Source organism: Lissotriton helveticus, chromosome 7, assembly GCF_964261635.1.
Source record: "Lissotriton helveticus chromosome 7, aLisHel1.1, whole genome shotgun sequence".
In the NCBI taxonomy this organism is placed as follows: Eukaryota; Metazoa; Chordata; class Amphibia; order Caudata; family Salamandridae; genus Lissotriton; species Lissotriton helveticus.
The window spans coordinates 1,910,281,087-1,910,295,031 of NC_136068.1; the positions used below are offsets into that span (position 1 = coordinate 1,910,281,087).

General features: G+C 43.0%; 1 protein-coding gene across 1 annotated transcript in view; it reads left to right on the forward strand.

The window, feature by feature from the left end:
• LOC144767863 (ephrin type-B receptor 5-like) overlaps positions 1–13,945 on the forward strand; it is a 319,076-nt gene that overhangs the window by 275,074 nt on the left and 30,057 nt on the right. Inside the window, exons 10-11 of the mRNA XM_078651221.1 lie at positions 5,132–5,251; positions 8,083–8,330. Of these exons, the coding sequence (XP_078507347.1) occupies positions 5,132–5,251; positions 8,083–8,330 (368 nt within the window). The remainder of the gene's footprint in view (positions 1–5,131; positions 5,252–8,082; positions 8,331–13,945) is intronic.

Below are 13,945 nucleotides of genomic sequence, written 5' to 3' on the forward strand. Positions count from 1 at the left end.
CTTTCCTAAAAGATGTGTTATTAAATCCTGAGTTCAGGGATACTAGATACTTATGTCCTATCTTGTTCCTATGGGAAGAAATGCTGTTAACCACTGTAGCCAGCATCCCCCATGTTAACCTATGGAGCAAGATAGCCTTACAGTAGTGAAAAACGAAAATGGCTGCCATTCACTACCAGAGCATGTCACCTGCACTAGTACATGCTCTACCGTTTACATACACTGCACCCTGCCCAGGGGGGTACCTTGGGCCTTCCAAAGGGGTGACTGATGTGCATGAAAAGGGAAGGGTTAGGCCTGGTCAGTGGGGACACTGACCAGGAGGACATGGCAGTTCTAAACTGCACACAGGCACTGCAGTGTCAGGCCTGAGACATCATTTTAGGGCTACTCCTGTGGGTGGCACAATCAGTGCTGCAGGCCCACTAGTAGCATTTGTCATCACCAGCCCTGGCACACCCAGTGCACTTTACTAGGGACTTCATGATGATACAAATATGCCAAACATGTATATTCAATCAGAATAACAATTTACACAGGGAGCACTTACACTCTGGCACTGATCAGCAGTGGCAGAGTGTCCAAAGCATCTAAACCAGCAAAAACGAAATCCAGCACAGCTTCAAAAATACAGGAGGTAGAGGCAAAAAGGTAGGGGAAACCACGCCAAAGATGCCAGGTCTAACAGAAGCACATAGAATCCACTAAGCTAATCACAACGCTGCGATGCAACGTTGTGATTGATTTAAGCGTCAGAGAGTCAGTGGGAGCCTGGGCATGTTTTCCACCCAGAATATAATACAGCCTGGGTAGAGAACATGCAAAGTACTCATTACTGTTTGGCCGGCCCAAGATGGCCAGCCAAAAAGTCATGACCACTAACAACGAGCTCGCCACTCCTCCCACTGCTCTGTGAGCATGGGAGACACGCACCGCAAAGCTGCTGCAGTAGGAAAGAATAAAGTTTTAATAACATCGAGTTATTATCACTTTATGTTTCCTTTTTTCCACTGCTGAAAATCAGTGGGGCAACACTCCTCTGCCTTAACAGAGGAGTCACCTCCAATATATTTACTGTTCTTAACTCCGCATCTATGCACCTAGAAGATATGTATATATTGTCAAAGTACATATGTAACGAGTTAAGTATAGTAAAACAATGCTTTACCACAGAAAATTACCTTTACAGTATTCTTGTCCTTGATATTCTTGACACTACATTTTGTTATCAAGATATTTTGGACTCAAAATGTTGTCCAAACACCCCTGTATCACCCGGGCAGTAAAATGTATTCATTTTGATCACCCCATATAACATGCAAAGGTTATTGGAAGACACTCCCTGATACAAAACCTTTGCCTGGCTAAGAGTGGTGCATGGGTTTGCATTAGGCCTGGGTGTAACTGGCGGAGTTTACTCTGTGGAGTTACAAAAAAACTCTGCGGGATTCCACGAATGGGTGGAACTAGGCACCTTGCGCTGCTCACTCTGATTAGTGCCAGGAGATCGTTCAGCGCGGAAAATTCAGCACAAATCACACCACGCAGCCCGAAGCTTCTTGAGTTGATTTTTCTGCTGCTCTAGTAGATTTCCTAGTGGCCAAAACTTTTCTAATTTTGCCGACGGAGCAGAATATTTTGCCCACCCCTAGTTATTATTATTATTATTATTATTAAAGGCTTTTATATCGCGCTCTATTACTAAAAAAATAGTATCCTGGCGCGTTGAAGGCAGAGCAGACTGGGGGAGCGTAAATAACTGGGAATACAGAAAGTAGGGAGGTTTAGACTATAATATTAAAAAGATGGGTTTTAAGACCCTTCTTAAAAGAACCAAGAGTCGGTGCAGTTTTTAAATGAAGAGGTAAAGTATTCCAGGAATTCGCTGCTCTCACTGAGATTGATTGGCCACCAAGTCTGCAATATTTAAATTTGGGGACAGTCATTTGGCACAGATTGGCCGAGCGCAAAGGGCGATTGGGAATATACAGGCAGAACCTTTTTCTCAGGTAGACAGGACCAGTGTGGTGGATGGCTCGATACGCCAGCACTAGGATTTTAAACAAAATCCTGTGGGCAACAGGGAGCCAGTGCAAAGCACGGAGAAGAGGTCGGGCACTGGAACGCCTTGGGACATTAAACAGAAGTCTGGCGGCGGCGTTCTGAATAACCTGGAGGGGGTGAATCAGGTAAGCCGGCAAGCCAGAAAACAGTCCGTTAGCGTAGTCTAACCGAGAGAGTACTAATGCCCGAATGACAGTCTCTTTAGCTTCTTTCGGTAATAGAGGGAAAAACCTGCGCAAAGTTTTTAATGTGAAAAAACAGACTCCAGTGACTTTATTTATATGGTCCTCGAACTTAAGGTTCTTACCGAACCAAACCCCCAAATTTTTCACTGGGCCTGAAGCAGCTTTTGGAGGGGGTAGGTCGGTAGGCCAAAGACAATCACTAAAATCCTCAGGAAAAGAGCCATATAGCAGGATCTCGGATTTGCTTTCATTGCATTTTAGCTGGGCATTAGCTAACCATTGGAAGACAGAAGATAGGCATAATTGGGCCGCCGACGTATCTAAATTATCTTTGGGCCAAGTAAACAGAAGTTGCGTATCGTCGGCGTACGCCATAATTTTTGCCCCTAACTGTTCAGCCAGGTAAATCAGAGGGGTAAGATAAATATTGAAAAGCAATGGGCTTAACATGGACCCCTGAGGAACACCAGTAGAAAGCAGTTTAGGAGTGGAAGCAAAGGGGGGCAACCAAACTTGTTGCGTGCGGTTTTTTAAAAATGAGGTCAGCCAGTCAAATGCGGAGCCAGTAATACCTATATCGGCTAGTCTGGAGAGTAGAAGGGATTGAGGCACCGTATCGAAGGCAGCAGAGAGGTCCAATAAAATCAGAGCCGCTCTGCCACCCCCGTCAAGACACTCCCGAATAGCCTCCGATATTTCGACTAAAGCCGTCTCAGTACTATAGGCGGCCCTAAAGCCAGACTGGGCTGGGTGAAGGGCCTCCGTGGATTCCACGAATTTCTCCAGTTGACCAAAAACAATCTTTTCGCATACTTTTGCAAGCGCTGGCAGCAAAGATATTGGTCGAAAACTGGACGGGGTGGCCGGATCAAGTCCATTTTTTTTTAATAGTGGGAGCAGTTTTGCTTGTTTCCAACAGTCAGGGACGGTAGCTGAGTGGAGCGAGAGGTTAATGATCTGGGTTACCTCATTTCCCACCGATTCAGCTACACCCGCAAGTACTCTGGCCGGGCATGGGTCAGAGGGAGATCCAGATTTTAAGGCAGCAACAATGGCAGTGATGTCCGGATCTAGTTGAGGGGTAAAATTGGCCAATTGGGCTATACGTCTGGGCATTAGAGGAAGCGGAGTTGTTAGGAGAGAAGAAGGGCCATTACAAACATTTTGCAGGTCCACCTGAATTTTGGCAATTTTTTCAACGAAGAACTCAGATAGTTCTTCGCACCATTCTTCTGATGCGGACAGCAAAGGTTTTGATGCACAGGGGGATACAAAGCTATTGACAATCACAAATATTTCCTTGCTATTGTTGTTAGCTTTGCTGATGCGCCCTGCATAGTAGCTACTTTTGGCAGATCTGATGGCTGCGTAATACTTTTTTTGTGCAGTCCGCAGATCCTTTTTCGCCTCTGGCAGGTAAGCTAGTCTCCATAACCTCTCCAGCTTTTTACAGCCTGATTTGAGGTCTCGGAGAGCAGGACAAAACCAAGGTTTTGAAGGGGTAGAACGGAGTCTACAGACCCGACTGCTCTTAATTGTTGCGGCAGTCGCACACTCCACCCATAGGTTAAATGCGCTGGCTGCAGCATCAATGTCAGGAGGGAGCAGTAGGCGAGAGGCAACAAGACCAGCTGAGAGAGTATTTAAATTGATCTTCTGTGTGTGGGCAATTTGGGGCTGGATCGCAGTAGAGGACAATAGAGGCCAGGAGAATCTGATGAGCTTATGGTCAGACCAGGTTACTGGCTCAGGATGAACCATGTTGATGTCAAAGTTTGTGCATACCAGATCCAAAATATGGCCGCCTAGGTGGGTTGGAGCGACCACCCATTGTTTTAGTTGGGCCATAGAGAGAACTTCTGCAAGGCGAACCGCCTCTGGTAGGTCCGGGCTATCAGCATGGATATTAAAATCCCCCAGGAGGAGGTACCGGGAATGACGCAAAATCCTAGGAACTATAACTTCTTCCAGGACCTGTACGAAATTGCCGATATAGCCAGGAGGACGGTAAACCAGCGTGCCGCCAATGGATGAGTGGGCATTGAATATCAGAGAGAAGTGTAGCATCTCCGCCTCAGCCAGTTGTTCTTGGGAGTCAAAGGAGAAAATCCACTGTTTTCTGAAAACAACCGCGATTCCGCCACCTCTACCCAGAGGGCGGTCAGACCTAAATATTTTAAATCCACGTGGGATAGCAAGTTCAACAGAAGGGGCACATGTGTCATTGAGCCAGGTTTCCGTAATAAATAATAGATCCAACTGGTTGTCACTCAGCAGCTCAAAGATATCTGCTGCATGTTTGACCAATGACCTAGCATTGATCAAACCGGCTTTCACCAGTGAAGTATCAGTGGGATGGAAAGGCGGGAGGTTAAGGCTGGGCCGAAAACGGAAATTGCACACCTGGCAGACCCGGGACGCACTGTTAGTCACGTCCCATGCAGCATCACACATACAGGAATCGCCTTTCAGCGACATTAGGTGCCCGCGTGCATACCGTATGAAGTTATTAGGGGGCCGCCGCAGAGTGTTGGCAGAATGGATGGCCCTAGGCCCGTCCGAGGCACGGACGGGCACAGACGGGCCCTCCTTTGGCACTCCTTCGGCGCGCAGACGGCGCGCCCGCAGCGCGTGACCGCTGCGCGTCTTAGAGTGCATTTTTATTTGTACCCACAGCCCCTCCCTCCGCTGGACCGCTAACTCGGGTCCAGCCGGGTCCGAGCCTGACTCAAGATGGCGCCCGTCTAGCCCTCCACATCCGCATTGAGGTTGGGATAGCAGTGGTATAGTTCCATCAGTATAATTTAGGTACTAGCTCTTTGCAGTTCTTGATAACGTTTGCGGAGTATTTAATGAGATTAATGTGTTTTGTGTGTTTGCAGGGCTTGGGGTGAAATATTACATTGACCCTTCGACCTACGATGATCCCAATGAAGCACTTCGAGAATTTACAACAGAAATTGATGTGTCCTTCGTGAAGATCGAAGAAGTCATCGGAGCAGGTTTGGCCATTTTTACTCCATTCAGAAAGAGGTGGAATGAACTGTTCTTTAAAGTTTACCTGATCAGAATTGGAGTGGGTGATCAAAGGGCAAATAGGAGTGGAAAGGAAAGGATATAAATAAATGAGCAAACCTAATAATATGGCCATAAATTGTCTGGCAAGATCACAAAAATTAGTTGAAAAAAGACTAACCAATTACTCTAGTACTACAGTTAAAAATGTATACATTTTAGTTTCTTTGAAGTACATCAGGGTCACTGATGAGGATGCACAATAGCCTTTATCCTTATGTCATTATATGTTTGCAATGTTCTTGTCTTCACAGTAATAGGAGATCTAACATGTGGATTATTACTGTTATATTCTTCATTTCCCCATCTTCTGCTTTCTTCACTGTTTTCTCTTTATCCTGGGTGATCTCCCTGTCAGAGGACAAGCAAGTCCTCCTGACCTTCATCCATGCATGGACCATTGATCTGCCATAATCAAGTGGAAAGGATTAGGTTTAGTGAAGATTTGCAACGCAGTTAGTGATACTTAATTATTATATTTTCAAAACATCTTTACTTATATGCTCCTTTGAGTCTCTTCAAAGGGGACCAAGTGGTGCTAGTAAGGTTGAAGCAATGTGCACGGTTGTTAAATTCAACTGAGAACACGGCGGGAGCACACTAGCTCTGCGTTGTCTGACGCTCACAACCACACTCATTGAGTTTTGTGGTTGAAGATAGTGAGATTTTATAAAACAGCCGCTTGGCTCTGTCTTCAGCTAGTGTGTTGTTCTGATGGTAGGGTAATGAATGAATCTTATAGTGAATTCTCTAAAGAACAATTTTGGGACAGCCACAAGAAGGTCTTTTGTTTCACCAAAAACATCAATATAGTTAACAACAAGAATGTTAATTTTAATTTTAGAGGTAAGCTCAAGGCTAGAGAGTAGTTTTCAGAAAGGAGTGTTACAAAAGGAAGAAGTAACATACAGTCCCCAATATCCAGAGACAATGACGCATTACAATGATATGAAAGATCCACAGAAATGGTAAACAGAATTGTACAATAACTTGGGCGACTATAGAATCCACTTAATTCGAGTGTAGTACATCTTACAAAATTTCAAGCTGGCTTTCAAACGGGTAATGTCACAGACTCTCATGTGGTCGACCTTCTTGAAGATCTTACAATTATACCAGATGACACATTGTCGATGGTGCTACTCAATATAACAGCCACATTTTTGATCATGGACCTGCAGAATCTCTCTCCTCTCAGATTTTAGGGCCTGATTTAGATCTCAGCGGATGGATAACACCATCAGAACGGTGACTGATATCCCGTCAGCCGAAATATAATATATCCTATGAATTTATATTTCGGCGAGTGGGTTACCCGTCACCATTGTGATGGAGTAACCCATCCGCCGCGATCTAAATCAGGTCTAAGTACATATTGGCACTCTGAACCATGTGACCTCCCCAGATACGGTGTCTAGTATGGTCCCCAAAACTCTGCTTCTTCACCACTATTGCTCAACATGTATGTTCTGCGAGTGCCAGGTATGCTGATGACATCAAGGCTCACTTTAGACTGGATGGAGATTTGAGCGCCTTCAGCCACATTGTTAAAATCTGCCTTGTTGTAGTTGACTGCTGTATGTGTCATCTCAGGTTTAAGCTGTACACAGCCAATGGAGGTTCTTCTCTCTTTTTTCTATCATTCATCAGAATATCTTAATGTTTAGGTTGTGAACTGGCTGCAGCTTCTACCTAGCTTCTGGCCATAAAGAATATTGGTCCGCCTCTCCGGCCCCATATCACTGTTGTCTCCAAAACCTTTCTTTCCAGCTTTGAAAGCGTAGATGACTTCTCAGTTTTTCCCACCAAACAATAGAGTAAATACATGTCATCTTAGTTTGATTGTTGCAAACCCTTCAACCAGAACTCCCAAAATCACATTAAGCAGGAGCAACTGATTTGAAATGCAGATGCCAGGATCAGTGCTTGATTGGTGAAAGAGTCAGGGCTTCATTTATGGCATTTTGACAGTGCAGCAAGGCACATTATTGTGCTGCCCTACACCAAAGTGAAAGGAAAGGAATGCACCTTATGTAAGCATTACCATGCATTACTGTCCATTCTGCCAGCTCTGGTGATGTTTTAGCCACCTAGCAGCAACACAGGCATCCTTGCACCATGGTACAAAGGTGCCTCCATTGTAGTCAGGATTGTTTTTGTGCAGGAAGGGACACTTTTGTGAACAAAAACAATCCTACGAGGTGTTTTCCTCTTTCCGTGTGTGTTGTAGAGTACTACTTTTCAGTATTCACAAAGGTAAACTTAGAACAACACTCTAACTTTGTTACTTTTAAGCATTCACCCATTTAAACTTAGATCAAATGTCTAACTTTACTATTTTTCAATATTTACAAAGGTAAGTTCCAACTAGTAAAGTTAGACTTTTGGTCTTAGTTTACCTTTGTGAATACTGACAAGTTGTAAATTTAGACTTTTGGTTTAAGTTCACCTTTGTGAACACCGAAAAAGTAGTAACGTTAAACTTTTGTTCTAAGTTTACCTTTATGAATACTGAAAAGTTATAAAGCTATACTTTTGGTCCAAATTTACCTTTGTGAATTCCGGAAAGTAGTAACGTTAAACTTTTGGTCTAAGTTTATCTTTGTGAATACCGAAAAGTAGTAAAGTTAGACTTTTGGTCTAAGTATACCTTTATGAATACCGAAAAGTAGTAAACTTACATAAAGGAGTAAGTTTACCTTTGTGAATCGGGCCCATTAATTGTAGTTAATTGTTGTTCCTTTTCTGTTCTTTACAGGGGAATTTGGGGAAGTTTGCCGCGGACAGCTGGCGCTACCTGGGAGAAGAGAGTGTACTGTTGCCATTAAGACCTTGAAGTGTGACCATACGGACATGCAACGCCGCGCGTTCTTGAGCGAGGCGAGCATCATGGGACAGTTCGACCACCCAAATGTCATCCATCTTGAAGGAGTGGTCACTAAAAGTCGCCCAGTTATGATAGTGACTGAATTCATGGAGAACGGGTCCTTGGACTCATTCCTCAGGGTAAAGTAACTCTTCTGTTTGTTTTTATTCAATGTGATCAGCCCTGCAGAATATATTCTGATTCTATTTAATCATAAAGTGTGTTCCTGTAAAGTTGTATATAACGTGTTCCAGATTTTAAATTGATTGGATTGCAGATGAACGTATTATAAAGGTCATATTTGCATTAAGTAACCTAGTATGGCTCAGAATAGTAGAATCTGATGACATTCTAATCTCCCAAAAGGTTAATAATGCATTGCAAGGTAGGACTCTCGCTAGAAGCTGAGGCATAAAAACAATAAATTTTTCCTCAGAGAAATAAGAGTAACACATTTAAGTAGTATAAAAACAACATACAAGTCAAGAAACTAATCAGTAAAATTCCCAGTCAAATTAAGTAGCAAGAAGAAAATTTGAATGAATGAAACAAGTGAGAAGCAAGATCAAAACAATAGCAATTGATTATGGAGCTCAGAACATCTGAAATTGTGAAGAAAATATCATGAAACGCCTATGGGTACTATGGGTTTGTTAAATGCACAAAAAGCAGGCGCCAGTTACTAAGTTGGCTCACACTGGCTGAGTAGGCCGGGTCTGTAACCTTACTTGCTGGCACATTGGAACGGGTGATTGATTATTGACATGTATTTTGGAAAGTCTATATTATGTGATTATTATCTAATTTATCTATCTATCTATCTATCTATCTATCTATCTATCTATCTATCTATCTATCTATCTATCCTGGGTAGTTATAGTTAGGTCTGCAGTTCCATGGGAAAAGCGTTTGTTGTGTTGCTTATAACAGTGACCCCTTTAACAAATTTCCATGGAATTTTTCACTAAGGTGCTACATTTTGACTATTTTGTGCATGGAAAGCTATGGGTGATCCATAAAGTAGGGGCCCAGAAAAAGGGGGGGTGGAGTCTAAAAACACAAAACCCCATGCATTTTCAATAGACTTCTTTAAGAAGAGCTTTTGCAAAAACTGCTGAACGGAGTTACACCCAATTTGTCAGGAAGCTAGATCTGGGTCCACATTTCATGCGTTTTGTGATTTGGTGTAAATCCATTTAGTACTTTTTGAGAAATTAGGGTAAAAAATTATTGTACATCTGGATGGTTTGGACCCCGAGAGGCTTAAGAGTGATCATGATCAAATAACTTTATTCGGTTATTCATAGTAACAACCATAAAAGTGCATTTCATAAACATACAATAACACATAAAATCCAAACATTATTAAAAGCAGCATCTAGTACAAAGTCAAAAGCAGAATAGACATTAAAAAATATAAGTTATATTAATTAAAAATATCTATCAACAACACAGTTACCCCTCCATACTTTTCCTGAATTTAAGTGCTAGTTTTAAAAAGCTGCATACAAATAAAGTACAATCACAGCTTAAAAGTTGAAGGTAGTAAAGTGCTGGTTTGATTTGTGCAAAATTCAGCTGTTTGAGGCATGGTTTTAGATATAGCCTCCGTGGTACAGTATAAAAAGGGCAGATGAAAAGAAAGTGTGCCAGGTCTTGCAGAGACTTTTCGTCGCAGCCGTAACCTGGCAGCACTTGGCCACGATGGGCTCCCCTAGGTACGGCTAATAAAAGATGGAATATATCTAGGCGAAACCTCGTCAGCAAAGAGCGATCATAATCTGACAGGGGCCATGACAGGTACGGTTCCATGCACAAAGATGTTTTTAAAAGCACATGTTTCCGAACACTGTCTTTCATTAGTTCGCCCTCCTCCCGAGCTAGATACCTAGATGTAATAAAGGTCTTCTTCACAAAGATAACATCAGATTTAGTTATAGACGTTGGGGTTACAAAAAGATCGGGGCGCCCTAATTCAGAGAAACAGTTGCTGATATATTTAATCCAAGGGACTTTGAACCTGTTATCCCATGTTAAAGCTTCTTGCAAGATTTGTTGTGTAAGGGGTATATCAGTATTCAGCCAACAGTTTAGCCAACAGAGTAAAGGATTTACGGCTATCCTGTCGCATAAATATGGCATGCCCAGCTCTTCATGCACTGAGAAATTTGCTGTTCCCCTTGGGACCCTCAAAATCTGTTTAAAAAAACTATTTTCTGCAACCTCCAGGCCACCAGGGGAGGCATACCCCCATAACTCGCTTCCATAACATGCAATAGCAATACTCTTGGCTTGGTAGAGTTGAAGCAGTGCGGCCACTGGACTGTTGCCCATTTTGCTTGCAAAATCAAGTATTGCTGCATTTGATCTGGTTATCTCGCCTGTTTTCCTCTCTACTGCAGGTCCCCAATTTAATTGATAGTCAAAGAGGACACCAAGGTACGAAAATGTTTTAGCTACAGGTATTTTTTCGCCGTTGATGTTAAAAGAATTTGGCTTTTTTCTCCCTTGGCCTACCTTCATGACATATGATTTTGAGTTAATAATACTCAGGTCCCGGGACTTCATAAAGGCGTGGAAAGAGTTTAACAGAGTTTGCAGGCCAATTGCAGTCCTGGATATCAGGACTGCGTCATCCGCATAAAGCAGGACCGGTAGGCCTTACCGTCCGACATAGGGGTAATCTGCTCCTGTACTTAAAAGATGCTCTTCCAAGTCGTTGATGTATAAATTGAAGAGGAATGGAGCTAAGATACACCCTTGTCGGACGCCCCGGTGAATTCCGAAGTCCCTCATTACTTTTAGATCTTGTGTGTAACGGACATTTGCTCTTGTGTCGGAATGCATGTCGGCTAAAAAATTAATCAAACTCTGCTCCACTCCCATTTTTACCATGGCATCCCATAGCCTACCACGGTCTACACAGTCGAAGGCCGACGATAGGTCCATGAATGCCAAGTGGATTGTACCTTGCCGGGCCATAGTGTATTTTCCTATAATCATATACAGGTTCAGACACTGCGTGACTGTTGAGTGACCAGGCCTGAAGCCGTATTGAATCGGGGAAATTATATTATTTTCATCTGCCCATGCTATTAACCTGTTTAAAATTACACCCCCTACTACTTTCACTACAGAATTAATTAAAGATATTGATCTGTAGCAGTGGGGGCTATTACGGTCACCTTTTTTAAACACAGGTACTATGGTGGAGATCCCCCACGACTTTGGGCAACCAGAGGCCGCTGCTGCATTAACTACAGCGGTGAGGACAGGAGCCCATAGTGATGGACAAGATTTAAAAAGATCTGGGGGAAGGCCATCAGGCCCTGGGGCCTTATTACAGGTTAAGCCTTGAATTCCTTTTTCAACCTCATTAATTGAAAAATGCAAAGAGTTCTCCTTAGGAGTGACAAAACTATGCTCAGCTTGTGGCTCGTTACTTTTTAAAATGGTGCTAAAATAGATGACCCAATCCTCCTCTGGGATATTTGTGCCAAGAACGGTATTACTTGGATGGTCAAACAAAGGTTTATTAATAATATCCCAGAACTTGGCACTGTTACCCAAAATTTTGGGATCCAGAAGGGACTCCCAAGTACTTGCCTTTACCTCTTTTTTTCGTGTCGCAAGTGATTTATTGTAATTGGCGCGCATAACCTTGATACAGGGCAGTCTTAAGGTCTCGATTGGCTTTAGAACAGGAGTGATCAAACCATTTTGGATTACTGCCAGCATGCCCATTTGCTGGCACCATTAACAAAGGCCCTACTGTTGATACAACCCCATCAAATGCAGACAGGGTTTGTCGAGGGGATGATGTAGGTGATACACAAAGTGAAAGATCAGAACTACATAAATTGTTAATTGAAACATACAGGCTATCATAGTTCACCAATGTCCATTTCAAGCGACGCTTTCTGTTTATACACTTTAAAGACCCAAGGCCTTTGCTTCGCTTTCACATTTCAAAGGTGCCTCCACCCAATTTGATGGAAATTGGGTTATGATCGCAATGAATATTCATTTGGATACAAAAATCTGAGGCAAAGTTGGCAAGGTCAGCAGATAATAGGATATGATCTATGTATGATCCATTTATGTTGCCTTTATACGTAGGGACGTGAAAAAGTGTATGCTCCGCCGTCACGGACATGGCTGCCACTAGATTATTTTCATTCATCAAGGTGTTAAGATGGGTTCCTCGCCAAGAGTGATCAAAGTGAAAGCCTTCCTGGCTATTACACCCCAAATGTCCCATGGGCGTCACTCCTGGGTTCCCACAGGAATGGGTGTTAAATCACCTGCAATCAATATGTGGCGCGGCAAATTCCCCACATTGACTCTCAAAAAGTCGCACAACTGTAGTAGGTTACACTCTCCATGTTGATTCACTGCATTATAGAAGTTGATCAAGGTCAAAGTATATTTGCCCCTCTTTAGCTCTAGGACTTGGATATTCCTATTGCCTAAGTGGCGATTGTTTATTTTACAAATAAGAGCCAGATTAATGTAAGTTGCCAGGCCACCCTTTGCTCTTCCACTACTCGATGGCTCGGCTGGCGTGAAGAAACTTTGATATCCCTCTATGTGGGTGTTTTTCCCATCTACCAACCATGTTTCTTGGAGGCATATCACCACATATTGCTTGACAAAAGACAGCCAAGTGGGATCACAAGCTTTATCAGCCAGGCCCGCCACGTTCCAGGAGACCAAGCTTTTGTTACTTGATGGTATTATGTCTGCTTCGACGACTGTGTCTATGTTTACATTGTCGGCTAGGTTTAGGTCAATACCTTCTGTGCATGTAACTACCTGCTCTTCCATGATACAGTGATTTTGTTCTATACAGGTTGAAACTGGGCTATGGGCCTCTAAGAAGTCAATGGGTGAACTCGGTTTATCTTGTAAGAGCGAGCTCTCTAGTAGGGATCTCATTTCTGGGCCTATCTGGTCATTTAATTTTGGCTTCTCAGCAGGGATGGATTCAATCAGTCCCTTTACGTCTGCGTCTTTACCAGATGATAGGTCAAGGTGTGCGTACTCAGCATAGACAGCGGGGATTATTGATACGGGTAGTCAATCAACCCCCTACAAACCGCTCTGTTCATTGAAGGCATTAAACCTATTTGAGATGGGAACATTGTACTGATTATGCAAATAAGTTGAGTGGGGATATTCTTGTTGGTGTACTTGATGTATACCTTCCCTCATTTCTGGATGCCTAACAAGGTGGTTAGCATTTCTGTAGTCCCTGGGTATGGCTTGATTTAAATATGATGAATCAATTGGCGTATAATCACCGTAATTCCCTGTATTGTCCCAGTAATGGTATTGGTTAGCAAAAGTATAGGATCTCCCCTGTTCCTGGGAAAAATTTTGGTACGTATTATTTAGCCCAGGATCATTTGAGGGGTAAAAGTAACTAAGATCCATAGTGCAAATCAAGCTATTTGTGAGGCCATCCCTCCAGCTACAAATATAGCCTGCCACACGAGTATCTCTGAAACTTACAGTAATGCACTCGCCCTCGGTAGACTTGCATCTATGGCCCACCCAATCTACTCTCCTAACATGGGATATTTGCCCATTGAGGTGTGAGGGGAGCGGTCTGTGTGTAGTTAGCCAATGGCTCACTTTATTTTTTAGTTCCCCATACGTTTCCGTTTTCCCCTCACCCAATTTCGGGACGCCTATCATTACTATCGTATATGGATGAGACTCAGGGGGAAGATTGATATAAATGTTTTTTTTA